At 42.2% G+C, this 16,483-nt stretch overlaps 1 protein-coding gene across 1 annotated transcript in view; it reads left to right on the top strand.

Annotated features, from left to right (window-relative positions):
* LOC311242764 (cysteine-rich and transmembrane domain-containing protein 1) overlaps positions 1-16,483 on the top strand; it is a 42,314-nt gene that overhangs the window by 21,346 nt on the left and 4,485 nt on the right. The window contains exon 2 of the mRNA XM_084331795.1: positions 5,326-5,657. Within this exon, the coding sequence (XP_084187921.1) occupies positions 5,345-5,657 (313 nt within the window). The 5' untranslated portion in view covers positions 5,326-5,344. The remainder of the gene's footprint in view (positions 1-5,325; positions 5,658-16,483) is intronic.

Below are 16,483 nucleotides of genomic sequence, written 5' to 3'. Positions count from 1 at the left end.
ATCACTTTATTCAAATTGAGGATTTAGTTTGAGGATAAAAAAAAAAAAAAAAAAATTATAAAGAAAAATGAGTTTTTTTAATTTAAATTTTAAAACGAAGGTTTGAACGTCTGTTCGAAAAACCCTGACGAAGTTTGAATCACTTTATTCAAATTGAGGATTTAGTTTGAGGATTAAAAAATAAAGATTATAAAATTATAATTTTTTTTATTTTACTTTTTTAATTAAAAACGAAGGTTCGAACGTTCGTTCGAAGAACCCTGACGAAGTTTGAATCCCAAAAACAGGCTTCGGGGACAGCCTTACCAAACATATTATTTATATTATTCAAATGGACCTCGAACATGTTCCGTTGTGATGTCACAGTATGATGTCATAACAGAACATTCTAGAACATTTGTGATGACACAGATTCAGATTCAGATTCCTTTATTAAGCCATTTTGTGTAAAAACACATTGGTAATTGTTGCAGCAATACAGTGTACTAAACAACATAGATTGAAGCCTGCATTTCTCAACCAAGGTGCCTTGCCTACCGTTTTGCTGTGGAAAGGTGAGTGTCCACAATGGCTAGCTAGCTGTTCTACTTGAATACCGAATGTTAATATTGAATCAGACAATATTGAATACTGAATTCAGGTTGACAGTTGACATCATTTTTGACAGTTGACAGGGGGCTGGAAAGTTGATTTAATAAAAGAAAAAATACTCATTTAATCAGATTAATCACTTTATTCAAATTGAGGATTTAGTTTGAGGATAAAAAAATAAAATAAAAAATTATAAAGAAATATGAATTCTTTTTATTGAATTTTTTTAATTAAAAAACGAAGGTTCGAACGTCCGTTCGAAAAACCCTGACGAAGTTTGAATCACTTTATTCAAATTGAGGATTTAGTTTGAGGATATAAAAAAGAAGAAAAAAAATGTATAATTCTTTTTAATTAAAAACGAAGGTATATATTATCATTATATCATTATATACTGTATATATAATTCTGTTTTGCCTCAATATATACAGTATATATTGATGCAAAACAGAATTATTCAGCAGTGTGTGTGTGTGTTGTGCACACTGTGAGTAAATTAGGGGTGCACGATATAGATTTTTTGACCCCGATATCGATACCGATAACTTTCTGCTCCTCAAGGTCGATACCGATAACCGATAATATATATATATTTATTGTATTATACATTTTTTTTAATGTATATTCCTGTAGTTTTGACCTAACCAGATTTATCATGACATGAGCGTTACTACTATGAACAAAACAAAGCCAAGAGAACAGTTTTGACTCTTCAAATAAAGTGACTATATTTATTTTTCCAAATAAATATAAATATAATCACAAAATTCACAATCCGTCAATGTCATTAACAATGTGTTTCCCTGAACAATGAGTGAACTAAAAACCAGCAGGTATTGTGCTTTGTCAGCAGATAAAACATTTGACGCTATAGGAGAGGAGACTGTTGTGGTCTTGGTCCATGAAACAACTATTACTTGGCATTTATAGGACAGCAGACCTCAAAAAGAATTAAATAAACCAAACAAATCATCTCTGTCAAACGTCTTTAATTTTGCAAACACCTTGTCAATATGTACAAGCCGCGTCGGTTCCTTTGCAGCTGGCTTTGGATTCGCAGCAGCTTAGCCTTTAGCTGCTAGCGTGTCGTCAGATTTTAATACACCAACGTAGCGGTTGTGATGTTTTCAGGTGACTTATTAGGTTGGATGTGTTATAGCTTGTTGCCCCTTTCCCTCCTCGTGGAACTTCTGCATTTGTTACAAATAGCAAGCAAACTGTTTTCCTCTGAAACTTTGAAAAAGTCCCACACTACCGACGCCGCTATGTTTGTTTACTATCTGTGCTGCTTCTGAAACTTACGTGGCTACATCACAGCCAGGCATGAGAAAGGGAGCGCTGGATTTGTGAAAAACTCCCTCTTCCTAAACCACACGCTATCAGTCGTACCACAGTACTGGCAAAACGGGAGGAGCCTACAGTAAAAACAAATGCGCTTCATCCCAATCCACCCACACCGGATTTATTTTAACCAAAAGATTTATTATATATTATCGGAGCTATCAATAATGTTATCGGGTTTATCGTAGGGATGCCCCGATCATGTTTTTTGCCACCGATACCGATCGTCGTGAGCCATATCGGCCGATACCGATCGTTTTTGATTAAAAGATTTTTTTTTTTTTTTTTTTTTTTTATAAAATATATATATTATATAATTAGACTTGTACTTGTATTATCTGCGAGACATCGCCACCACGCAACAAGCTCCACTGTCTGTGTGTACTCTAGTAGCCTCCAGCTACGGCCAGGATTCTCCGGAGCTGCACCTGGACCCTATACTCGAGTAGCCTCGAGCTACGGCAAGGATTCTCCGGCGCTGCAGCTGGACCCTAGTATTGGTATAACGTTAAATCACATTCACAAGCCCTCAGCTCGAATACGCATCGAATCAGTGTTATAAGACATTGATATCAGGAGCTATCTGTAGCTACTGCTAGCCGGATATATAACGTTAATACAACGCCTCAGTGAATTATTTAGTTCAATGGGACATTTCGTTTTGAACTAGCTTGCGCTAACATGAGCTAACAGCTAACAGGTATCATACACTCTACTAGACGTTGTGGAGCGTTTGTTTATGTCAGGAGCTATCGGTAGCTGGCCGGCTAGATACCGTTCGGTTAGACAATGCCTCATCATGTATTAAACTAAAAGTGAATAGTTGACTGGGTCATTTTGTAACGGTAGCTAAGCTAACGTTAGCTCATGGAGACGCCGTCCTCCCGTGTCCCGTCCCACTAGAGTAGACCACTACTAGACCCGTGTTTACATGCGTGCTGGAGGGATGAGCAGACGGCGCACCACCCGGTGTTGAGACAGAACTCAGCGACAGCGAGTGAAATCGGGTTTGACGATCGGCGAAAATAAAGCATTATCACCGATCACCGATCGCATATTTATACTGAGTATCGGCCGATAACGATCGGTGGCCGATCGATCGGGGCATCCCTAGTTTATCGGGATGACGTCATAATTGCTTAACTGATTTGAGGGCATAAATTTGGTAAATTTGAGGGCATTTTGCCCCAAGCCCCCCTTAATTTCGAACCCTGAGTGCAATTTACTCAAGAATAGTAACGCATAGTAAAAATAGAAAAATAGATATATTTCTGACACTGGGAATACATTCCCTGAGGTCCATAGATGTCCCTAGTTACCAAGAACATGCAAGTGGTCCTTGTAGAAGTGGAGTATGTGTAATCTTCCATTTACTTGGGTATGTACTTTTTTAGGAACATTTTCAGAAAATATGGCTAGGGCTTAAGAGGTTAAGGAGGACTTAACGTTTCCGCATAAGCACAATCAGAATCACGACGAAGAAACACTTTGTGACTGTGCGGTTTTGGTTTCTGCCGAGTAGAGTTTTTGTCTCCCATACGTTTGATTTACTCTCTGCACTTTAAATCCCCTTCCCCTCCTGTTCCTATGCAAACACACACCCTGCAGTCCGGTCTCTTGTGAAGCCATGGTGTGAGTCATGCACACTGCAGTACGGGTGTCTAGTTCATCGGTTTCTGGTGTGACCGTTAAACGTGGCAAAAGCTACACGTAAAGTTTCAAGTCGGTCTTCCTGTGTTAATTACCATGGCAACCTGACATGTCAAATACGACGCGCTTTAGAGACCACAAGAGGAAGTTGTTGGGTGCAAAGGTGGCCTAGACTAGAGCAGTGGTTCTCAAACTACGGGTCGCGGGTAGGGGACAGTGGGGTCGCCCATTGGCAAGTACCTTATTTAATTGTTTTCTCGTTTTATAAATGTGTATTGATAACATAGTGCTGTAATTAAATTTTCTAATAAATATACATGATCAAGTTCAACAATGTGTGCTTTTATTTTGATATGCCTTATTTCCACGTTGAAATTAAGCTATACATTAAGTGTGGGGTCGCCAAAAAAAATCCTAAATAAAATGGGGTCGTGGTATAAAAAAGTTTCCCTCGCCTAGAGGTTAGAGAAGCAGGGCTTGTGACTGGATGGCCGTCAGTTTGATGCCCCTGTGGAGGAATCCTTTTGTTTGTCCCAAGACAATAGATTGGGGAGAGCCCCTTCCCCCTCTAACGCTTAAGGCCAGTGTTCCCTCCTCCTCCCCAGTGTTCTCCTAGCTGGCCAGAAGTGGAAGCACTCCTCCAAGCCAGTGGACTGTACTTGTACTGGGTGGCTCGCTGGTGTGAATGTGAAGCTGGGAGCGTGGCTGAAAAAAGAGCATCCGTGCTCAGCGAACCCACCCTGGGTAATAATTGTTAGGAAGTGAATCTTATACGTACATCCTATGGCCGAATTCTTTACATTGTGTTCACACAGTACAAACTTTACCTTAAAATGAGCATAAGGCCTGATCCTGCCTGCGTGTTTGTGCCCAGCCCATGTATATATCCTGATTGGCGAACCTCCCCTAAAGTCGATGCACTCATCATAGCGATTGGTCTGAGCAGCTCTGCTGTGCTCATCCTGCTGGTGCATGGATCATTAACCCTAAGAATGTCACATGGGGGGGGGGGGCACACATGCAGAATCAGGCCTTATGCTCATTTTATCTAGGTATGCATATATAGTTAAGGAACTGCCATCTTGTTGCTTGCTCTCTTTGCCTCACTCTCCTCTGGCCTACCTCCTGCTCCCTCTCCTCCCCCTCCTCTCTTCTCCTTTCCCGCTCTTTCCCTCCCCCTCTTATCTCTTTCTCTCCTCTCCCTCCCCCTCTCCTCTTTTTCTCTTTATCGTGTAACAATTGTACCACACTGTAAGCTACTAACTTGATCGATCCATGTTGTAATAAACGAGCATACTGAACTTATCAAATTGTCTCCTTTATATTTCTGATATTAATCTTTCTTATCAATAATTAATAATCCTTGCCTCTCTGGGACCACAAAGTGAATCCCACCCTGTCGACATCGTTACAGTAATTAAAGATTAAAATATGGGACCAAAACCTTGTTGCCCCTGTACAACGGTTGCATCACATGGGTGCCTCTCTGACAATGTTATGAGCTTACATCAGGACCCATAGGAACACACTGCCTAATGTGACCCTCGGGACAGACTCCACAATTCACAAGTCAGCTTCATTGGCAAAGAATACTCCAGTGTCTCTGTTGCCACGGTGAATAGCGCACATTCACGGACGCCAGCCAGCATGCCATCTTAATTTCCTCGTCGACTCAGCAGAAGCGGTAATGATGCGACAATGACATTCTCCTTCCTCCCCTCCCTCATGTCTGTCTCTGTGTAGGTGGTTGTTCAGCCCATAGATGAATTTCGAGCAGCCCCCTCCGTACCCCGGCCCCGGCCCCGCCCCCAGCGCGCCGGGCTACCCACAGCAGGGCTACCCACAGCAGGGCTACCCACAGCAGCAGGGCTACCCTCCACAGGGGTACCCTGTAAACATGGAGCAGCCTAACCCAGCCTACCCCAATTACCCCGCTGGCCCTATGGGCCCAGGAGGCCCCTACCCTGGCCCTGGACAACAGGCCCCTTACCAGGGGTACGAAGGACAGCCGCAGTTCGGCTGGCAGGGGGGCCCGCCGCCTGGACCCATGTATGGAGAGGCTCCAAAAAACACAGGTGAGTGGTGCTATAATGTTCATACAGCGCAACCTTTCTTGGGTCAACGCCTCCCTATCTGACGTCCGTGTTCCATATCCCCCCTATCTGACGTCCATGTTTCATAACGCCTCCCTATCTGACGTCCATGTTTCATAACGCCTCCCTATCTGACGTCCGTGTTTCATATCCCCTCTATCTGACGTCCATGTTTCATATCCCCCCTATCTGACGTCCATGTTTCATAACGCCTCCCTATCTGACGTCCGTGTTCCATATCCCCCCTATCTGACGTCCATGTTTCATATCCCCCCTATCTGACGTCCATGTTTCATAACGCCTCCCTATCTGACGTCCATGTTTCATATCCCCCCTATCTGACGTCCGTGTTCCATATCCCCCCTATCTGACGTCCATGTTTCATATCCCCCCTATCTGACGTCCATGTTCCATAACGCCTCCCTATCTGACGTCCATGTTTCATATCCCCCCTATCTGACGTCCATGTTTCATATCCCCCCTATCTGACGTCCATGTTTCATAACGCCTCCCTATCTGACGTCCATGTTTCATATCCCCCCTATCTGACGTCCATGTTTCATAACGCCTCCCTATCTGACGTCCATGTTTCATATCCCCCCTATCTGACGTCCATGTTTCATATCCCCCCTATCTGACGTCCATGTTTCATAACGCCTCCCTATCTGACGTCCATGTTTCATATCCCCCCTATCTGACGTCCATGTTTCATATCCCCCCTATCTGACGTCCATGTTTCATATCCCCCCTATCTGACGTCCATGTTTCATAACGCCTCCCTATCTGACGTCCATGTTTCATATCCCCCCTATCTGACGTCCATGTTTCATAACGCCTCCCTATCTGACGTCCATGTTTCATATCCCCCCTATCTGACGTCCATGTTTCATAACGCCTCCCTATCTGACGTCCATGTTTTATATCCCCCCTATCTGACGTCCATGTTTCACAATGCTTCCCTATCTGATGTCCATGTTCCATAAAGCCCCCATCAACCCCCTACACCCAATGGAAATTCAATTTAAATTATGATTATTTTCTGTTTATCATGGTAAATCTGAAATTCTCAGCCATGAATGTTTCTATTTGGCTCAGTTTGTTGGGTCAATTAAGCCTTAAGTCAGTGTTGTGTGTCAAATGAAGGCTTATAACAATGGGACCCAATCAAATCTTCATTATTATTATTTTTACCAAATGTAACTTTTTACTTGTGTGTATAAAACATTACAAAAAGTTAACATTTTCTTTGCTAAAAAAGTTACACTGTTTCTGAAGTGAGATTTGGTATTTTAATTGCTGTGCTCACTGCATGTAAGCTCCTCTCTGGTTCAAGTTGTTAAAACAATAATAAATGAAATAAACTAGCGCCCCCTTTGAGCATCTCAACGTCCCCCTTTCAACAATTCTGCACCCAGCGCCCCCCAACACACTGAGCACCCTGGGGGGTGGTACCACCCTTGTTGAGAAACCCTAATATAGCTGAATGAGAAGTGCTTTTCTGAAGGAGGTCAGTTGTGATGAAGATGGTTGGCTGCAACAGCAATACAAACATCGGTACTGAATCAGTTCAGCTAATCATGAATGAGAAGTACAATGTGAAGGTTTCAGATCGATGAGTAAAATGTCGGTTATTGCTCCAGTAGCAAAGCCAGACCAACTCTAGACCAACTCTAGGCTAATCTGTGAAGGTGTACACTGTAGCACCAGGGACATTATTCAAATAGAGTATGCAAACAACATTGCTAACACCTGTTTTCGTCCAAGAGGTGAGCCTTTGTGAAACCCTAACAATTAGTTTGAGATAAAGCTACTTTAGTCTGATCATTCACCGTCAATGATTTACAGAGGACCATTTATAGCCGTGAGTTTTTCTTTTGTAAGTTTTTCCTTATTTGATGTTGACTTAATGATTAACCAGTTTGAGTCGCGGCCACATCATCATCGTGAGAGAGCAGCATGGTGGCGATACGTGGTGCAGCAGAGCCTCTCTCTACCTGCCTGTTCCAGGAGCCGATCGCCTTGGCAACGCACTCACCTACGGCCTGAGTCGCCACCCCACCTGGTCATTAAAGGCTGACCGAGTCTGTCTGCTGCTGCATGAATGATTAATCGCAAACACAAGCAGAGGGAGACGTGTTGGTTCACAGACCTGTTGGTTTAGGCAGGGAAACAATAATGTATTTTGTTCAGGTTATAGGGGCAGTTCAAATTAGTAAAAAGCAGTAAAAAATATTTTCTATCCATCCAGATAGTTTCGGTGTGATTTGCCTAGTTTTGGAGATATTTACAGTAGAGATATCTACAGTAGAGATGTCTGCCGTAGAGACGTCTGCCGTAGAGACGTCTGCCGTAGAGACGTCTGCCGTAGAGACGTCTGCCGTAGAGACGTCTGCCGTAGAGACGTCTGCCGTAAAGACGTCTGCCGTAGAGACGTCTGCCGTAGAGACGTCTGCCGTAGAGACGTCTGCCGTAGAGATGTCTGCCGTAGAGATACCTGCCGTAGAGATACCTGCCGTCACTCCAATACAATGAAGCTGAATGGCTTGCTTGTGAAGCTTGAAGCGCCAGTTACTCAGGATAATACACAGACTTTGTTTCACAAGAAATATAAAGCTAACTACTATATACCATGATAATGAATGAGTTCGGTAGAAAATCCATGGTGGTGGTGGTGGTGAGTCATCACATACAATACAATATGCACAATCATTCTAGACCAGGGGTCTCAAACTCAATTTACCTGGGGGCCGCTGGAGGTAGAGTCTGGGTGAGGCTGGGCCGCATCAAATATTCCACAAAAAAAGGGTTTCAAGCATTCAAAAAAAAGTACAACTGATCCAATCTTCTCAATCCTTAGCAATAACATTTCAGAACATGAACAGTTCTTCAGAACATGAATGGTTCTTCAGAACATAGGCTTCTCAGTGGTGTCAGTGGACTCATCCACAGCTATGGAAATGCACTGTGCATTTTTTTTTCCTATACAAAGCTGTTTAATCAAATCACCAGCCAGTATTTCAGTTATTCTGGTTGCTGTGCGATCTGAGGGGGCTTTGCTTTTGTTTTTGTTTGCCTTCAAACATGGTCTCCATCACTCAGTCATACATTATTTTCAAATTGCCACCCTTCACAAGAGCTACCGTTTCTTGGCATATAGTCACATTGGTTTGGTGCTGGGACTCAGGATGAATGCATTTTTTCAGTCCATTCACCTTTGAATTGCAGTCGACTTTTCTTTTACTGACCATCTTTGAAAATGGCTAGAAACTAGGCTAGTAGCTACATTTATCTCACAGAGATAAAACTGGGAGCGAGTTTACTGTAGATGCGCCGTCAACTGACTCGGACTGAAAGAGAGAGACGACTTTCATTCCGTGAAGACCCGCCCTACTCCCCTACTCTGCATCTGATTCGCAGACTGTGGGTGAGGGGGGGGGGGGGGGGGGGGGTGCTGACGGGATGCTGAATGTGATTGGACCAGACACAGACAGTTGCAGTCAGCCAGCCGCTTATGCAGAGCACTGCTCGCAGTCAGAGGAGATAGCAGGATGCATTTGCCTTCCACTTTACTTGATATCACTCCGGAATCACGTTTCAACCAAGTCACTAACATAACGTTGCTGTCATGAGCCTGCGCTATGGTAGCCTACAAGTGATAAAATAAATAAAACTTCCAACTCTCGCGCAACGTCTCGGCAAACAGTAGCGCGCAGGCCGCATTAACACTACACTTTGATGTCAAGTAGGGGGCCGCAAAATATCATCCCTCGGGCCGCGAGTTTGAGACCCCTGTTCTAGACTGTCAACGGTCTTTGATTTTGGCAGTGATTGAAAAGGTACAGGCTGAAGCATAATGCATATGTATGCCTGTCCTATATTCTTATCAAATTAAGAAACAAAAAAAAAGTGTAATTACAAATTATTCACATTTGTAATCCTCAAAAATAGCTAAACAAAAGAGATTTACTCATATCACCATTGTTTCACAAGTTTCACAACCCCAACAATAGAAATACAGTACATCTCTCTTTCTTAGCTTTTTGAATAGTAAACATACAAATGTTTCTCAAATTATATTTGCTTTCCTGTATTGGAAAAAACCTTTGCACACAGTCCGGGAGTAACTTTGCTTTTGCTCTGTACATTAATTGCATTATTTTATAATAAACCAAATCATTACACTTCATAACATGGGATTTGCACCCCCAAATCTTCCCCTTTGCACCCCCAAATCTGCTCTGGGTAACTGCTCCTTTAACACAGATGGTGTGAAATATAATTTGTTCAAATTAATTATTTAGACAGATCTTGACTAAATAAGATCAAATGACTGTCTGGTAATGCATGCCTAGTGACTGTGTAATTGATATGAGATATAAGGCCTTACAGGAGAGTGCGACTGAATATAAGATCAAATGAATACCTTGGAATTTGGGTTGTCAGTCTTTATTTTTTTTGTATTTGTTTTAAATGTGTAGAAATGTACATTCAGTCATACCAGTTCATATATCAAGAAAAATAAATGTAACGACACTGTACACTGTACATTGGAATACTGACAAAGCCATACTTGGTCTTTACTGTACAACTGGGTTAGGACATTTGTAGGGGCCAGTTTCGAATTGCAGTCTCCCGTAGGTGTTCTTTGAGAGTGTTTTTGAAAGTGGGTAGTGATTCACATTCCTTTACAGTTTTGGGTAGGGCGTTCCACATTGATGTGGCATAATTGCTAAACGTGTTTAGTCCCTTGTTTGAGCCGAATCTGGATTTAACATGATTTGTGGAGCTCCCTCTGGTGTTGTGATCGTGGTATTCACTGACCTTTGGGAAGTATTTTGACATGTACATGGGTACCTTGGTTGTGTAGTGTATCTTGTAGACCAGGCCCATTGCAAGTTGCTGTACTCTGTCGTCTACTCTAAGCCATCCTAGGTTGGCAAAGTGGGCAGGGGTGAGGTGGGTTCTAGGAGTCAGGTCAAGCAGTAGTCCGACTAGTTTGTTTTGAGATGTTTGTAATTTGGTTTTTAGTGCCTTTGAGGTGCTTTGGTACCATGAGGTGCAATCATAGTCGTAGTACCCTTGAATGAGTGCTCCTGCCAGAGTCTTCAGGGTATTCTTGTTTACCAGAGAGGAGATCCGGTACAAGAATCGAGTTCGTTGGTTGACTTTTTTTATTACATTGGATGCCATTTTGTCACAGGAAAGATTAGCCTCTAGGATGGAACCCAGGTAGGTAATTTCATCTTTCCTTGTGACAATATTGTCACCCACTGTAACTGAGAAGCCGTCGGTCTTGCTGAGTTTGTTATTTGAACCGAAGAGAATGGACTCTGTTTTGACCATGTGTAATGATAGTTTGTTGTCGGCGAGCCATATGCAGATTTTGCCTAGTTCCGAGCTGAGGGTTTTTTCAACCTGTAACTTGTTCTTGTCAGAGACCAGCAGGGCTGAGTCGTCCGCAAACAGGAACAAGTTGCAGTCACAAGCTGACGACATGTCATTTGCATAAATTAGGAACAGTAGCGGTCCTAGCTAGAGATGTTCCGATACCATTTTTCCCTTTCCGATCCGATTCCGATACCTAAGCTTTGGGTATCGGCCGATACCGATATTTATCCGATACCAGTGCATAAATTTTTTTTTTTTTAAATTATATAAATTATACTTTTTTTTTTTCTTTTTTTTTTTCAGATACTGTTATACTGTTTTTTAGTAATAACTAGAACGTATGGTATTTATTCAACAACAGGTGATTGTATAGATTTGTATTAGTATCATTAATCAATGAGTATGGGCTGCAGCACTGCAGATATACCCTACTCCAATGATCCACACGGACATTAAACGGTGTTGCACTCGCTACTCAGTGGCTCTGCAGATATACCCTATTCAGTCTGTAAGCTAGTGGCATGTTCATGTTGTGATTTTTGATGCAAAATAAATATTCAACATTCTCTTTTGAAACTCCGCCTCAGACTCTTATCCTTTGGCACTTGCTGTACTTTGCTTGCAGGTCTGCAGCCATTATTGCTGGATTATGTGAATAGCACCAACTTTAGACACGGTAACGTTATCAAGCTAAGCTAACTGACCTAGCTCGCCTTCCCGCATCGACATTAAGATAACGTTAGTAATAGTCAGCTAACGCTAGTCCGTAGCTACTTAACTTAAATACAATTCACCGTGGGTGCATTATTGTTGATAGACGGTCACGGACAGTGTTAGGTCCTGGAGAACGGACAGGCGATCATCTGATTTGATGTAACGTTAAAAGCGGATGTTGTTCCAACTAGCTATCTTTCCAGCTAATGCTATCATAACACCAGCCAAACACATCCCGATTCCCGTCCGAGCTCCCCGTCACACCGCACTGTCGGGGACAATGGAATTTAAGAAAGTGTATCTGCTGTTAAAATGACACAGCATCACACTTTAAAACATGTTCATTTTATAATCCTCACTCTCCGCAGGACTCGGCAGGAGATAAATTACATCATGGGATCGGAGGCTAGAATTTACGTGTACTCGCCGATACCGATACTAGCATTTTAGGCAGTATCGGCGGCATTTCCGATACTAGTATCGGTATCGGAACAACTCTAGTCCTAGCGGTCCTAGTCTGTCCCCCAATATGCCCAGACAATGAAAATAACCTCTCATGGTTCTGTGTGAGAGGGGAAGAGATCATGGTTCTGTGTGAGAGGGGAAGAGATCATGGTTCTGTGTGAGAGCGGAAGAGATCATGGTTCTGTGTGAGAGTGGAAGAGATCATGGTTCTGTGTGAGAGGGGAAGAGATCATGGTTCTGTGTGAGAGGGGACGAGATCATGGTTCTGTGTGAGAGGGGACAAGATCATGGTTCTGTGTGAGAGGGGAAGAGATCATGGTTCTGTGTGAGAGGGGAAGAGGTCATGGTTCTGTGTGAGAGCGGACAAGAGAACTTCAGTTGTCCTGTACTAAAGTGTATAGTCTGTAAAAGGTTGGCAAGAGATTAACATTGGACTGCATTCAGTTGGATTCTGGCTTGATTCCGTATAGTAGAAAAGGATGTTTTTGTGACCCTTTATTTTTCCCCAAGTGATGTTGGACACAATTACATTGTGTGATTTGCTTTAGAAGTGCAAGGAATCCAGGGAATGATCTTGAGTAATGAGTAATGCAACATTTAGATTACCAATGTACCTGTACAATGTGTCTGTTGTCAAAGGTCCATCGTTTGTTTTTAATGCTTAACATATTAACTGCCACGGAGTTTGCCCGTCTCATACCACTCTCTGCCACCACTCTAAGCCTATGGAGATGTTTACCTTCTTTGCAGGGCTATAACTTTTTAAATTGTATTGCTAAATTGACATTACTATGGCCCATTCAACATCGATTGTTCTATCGTTCAGGATGTAGGAACGTTATACTTTTTCATTCATAGATTCATACGAAAATACCGTCTAGAATATAAATATGTTATCGTTTTCTGCAGTAATTCCTAGTAAAGTAAATATATAAATATGCTTTTTGGGGGCTAGGGGAACTCTCTATAGTGCCTTCCAGATGGAAGCTTGTCAAACTCACTAAAGGGGATGCAAAGGATCAGACAATAATTTGAGCCTTGTCCCTATTCCGAAGTAATATAACTTGTCTCTGTGTTTTCCCTATAACTTTACTGGCCATGTTAACGATCCTTACCAGTTAGCACACCTACAGTAAATGGAGCACACCCAATATTAAAGGGGCATTTGGAAAAAACTGCTACCGTTCCGTTCGGAGGACATAACTGGACTTTCTGGTGTTTCTCAGGGAGCGCCGCAGCCACACTCGAGACAACAGGGATACATTTTATGTCCAATCGTCACATATCCTCCTCACAACAGAATGATAGGATTCAGGTTACAAATTGGCAAAAATACCCATTTAAGGTTATTATACTCATGGCTATGTTTAACCTTTTATGACATGACAAAAGGTTTGCTGTGAAAAAAGGTCTATTGCCTCTGATCTGGGTTGTGGACTGACTGCTATGGCATTACCATGTCAACGGGCATCCTTCATGACAAGAATAACGAGAGGAGAATATTACGAGCCAACATTATGGGAAATAAGCTTACCGTCTTCTCCAGAGTCAGACAAAACAGTCACATCTAGGGACCTCAAAACCGACTCTAGAGAGGCCTTTAACCAAGAACTGGAGAGCATGGACTGGTCAGATGAGCTCAGTGGTACACTGGTTGAAGAAACATGGCTTGGATTCAAAACCAAATTCACAACAATACTTAACAACATGGCACCCCTTAACACATTCCCTGCCACGCTTCTATCCATCAATGTATGATCAGTGCCACCAGTCTAAGCCTATGGAGATGTTTACCTTCTTTGCAGGACTATAACTTTTTAAATTGTATTGCTAAATTGACATTGCTATGGCCCATTCAACATCGATTATCTATCGTTCAGGATGTAGGAACGTTGTACTTTTTCATTCATAGATTCATACGAAAATACCGTCTAGAATATAAATATGTTTTTATCGTTTTCTGCAGTAATTCCTAGAACGCTAGTTATAGGCCTAAACGCATAATATAGATTATCGATTGCAGTTTATTCGTGATACACGCTATATTAAAAAATCCAACTGAATACGATCCTAAAGGTTATGACTCATCATGCGCGGATGAACGGGGGGGGGGGGGTCGTTTATAAGTCTGTGATCGTCAGTAAATGCTTTATGTAGTATGGGTTGATTTATTGATCAGTTGGTTTGTAGACAAATAAATGTACAATCGCCTTGAAAATGACGTCAGCGTCCTCTTACCGTTCGACGATGAGACTGGATGAAAAAGATCCCACTTATTTGACGGCGATCCATTTCCGGTTTGTATAATAATAATAAACCATGTCGATTATTGAGTTATGGCAGCGATCCATGCACGCCAGTGTGTGTCTGTAGTCCCACAACATTATGTGAGTGCCGGACGCATTTCCCAGACGCACCGAGATCACGTGAGATCCATTTCCGGTTGTAACTCGCAGATCATCCACCAGGCGGCAGTATTGAAGCGTTGCAGAGTTGTGCAGGCTCCCACTGCATCAGACCAGGCTCCGTGAGGGAATTATGAATAACATGGCGAAAAAATTAAATGATCTCAATAACGTCGTACGCCGTGGAATGGCAGAATTAGCATGAACTTGAATCACGTTGTACAACGTTTATGGTGCAGGATGTGTTAACCACCAGGGTTAAAAATCGCGCTGAGCCATGGATGCACAATGAAATACTGACGCTATGAAAACCAGAGACAAAAAATGCTCAGAACTTCATAAAAGTCAGACAAAGCTTACCAAAAGCTCAAACAGTGAACTCCAAGCCCACGTGGTTGAACAAAAAATTCAAAGAAACAGACTAAGAAATGACTTAAACAAATGACTTAAACACTCAAAACCACAAAAAAAGAAAAAAAATCATCAATGACAAAACGGAGGAAAACAAAAACAAACCCCGCAAACTTTGGAAATTACTCAACAACCAACTAGGCTGCAGCAAAAAACTAAAAACCAGATTTACAAACATAAACATAAAGACAGAAAACACTCATCACAGACAAACTGGATGTGGCCAAATACCTAAACATATTCTTTACAAACATAGCCACAACACTGGTTAATAAACTACCCTCCGACAGGGCATTATGGGGTAGAACACATAGTAGCATACTACAAAAACCTAGGGGTCCGCAAAGACGACTTCAAACTGGAAATGGTAACAACTAGGGATGCTCGATATTGGCTTTTTTACCTATACCGATATTGTCCAACTCTTAATTTCCAATACCGATATCAACCGATACCGATATATGCAGGGTCCCCCCCCCCAAAAAACGGAATCATTTCAGGCAATTAACATTACATATCTCTTGTTGTGGAATGAACACAACATTATGCATACTTTTGACAATAAATAAAATCTGAATTTGTTCTTACTTGCTTGCCTGGGTAAATAAAGGTTATAGATATGTAAAAAAAAAAAAAATAAAAAAAAAATCTTTTTTGAAAACCGATACCGATATTTTCCGATATCACATTTTAATCACATGCTAAATCAACTCTTCCTCTCCTTGTTAACTACAACAAGCAATGCTGTTTGTTATTTAAGATGAGGTCGGACTCGGCACTGACAGATTTGTGTTCATTATGCTGCTTTTATAAAGCCTCAAATGACGGCTTACAATATACAATTTTGGCTGGTAGCTCTCGGGCTAGGTGGTAAATAAAAAAGTAGATCTCGGTTCAAAAAAGGTTGGGCACCCCTGCTCTAACCTAACAAGGCCACTGGCCATGACAACATCCCCTCCAAATTCCTCAGAGACTCAGCAGCTGCCATCACCCCAGTCATCACACACATAATAAACCTCTCCATAAAACAGGGACACGTCCCCAAGGACTTCAAAATTGCGAGAGTGACCCCCCTGCACAAAAAGGGCAGCAAATTAGACCCAGGCAACTACCGCCCTGTTTCTATTCTTACCTCCATCTCGAAAGTCATGGAAAAAATCTAATCTACGAATTCCAATCTGGCTTCAGAACATCCCACTCCACTGACACATGCCTTCTCTATTTGAACGACCACATCAAACAAGAGGTGGACGTGGGCAAATACTGCGGCATGGTCATTGGTCATGCTGAACCTACAAAAGGCCTTCGACACTGTCAATCACTCCATTCTGATTGACAAGCTAAAAGTAATTGGTTTTGATCAGTCTATCAGTGAGCTGGATGCAATCCTACCTGGAGGGGAGAGAACAGATGGTGGAGGTAAAC

The sequence above is a fragment of the Notolepis coatsorum genome (assembly GCF_963971535.1).
Source record: "Notolepis coatsorum genome assembly, chromosome: 16".
Taxonomy (NCBI): Eukaryota; Metazoa; Chordata; class Actinopteri; order Aulopiformes; family Paralepididae; genus Notolepis; species Notolepis coatsorum.
Note: the sequence above shows the minus strand (reverse complement) of the source record. Positions and strands in the feature narration are given on the sequence as shown.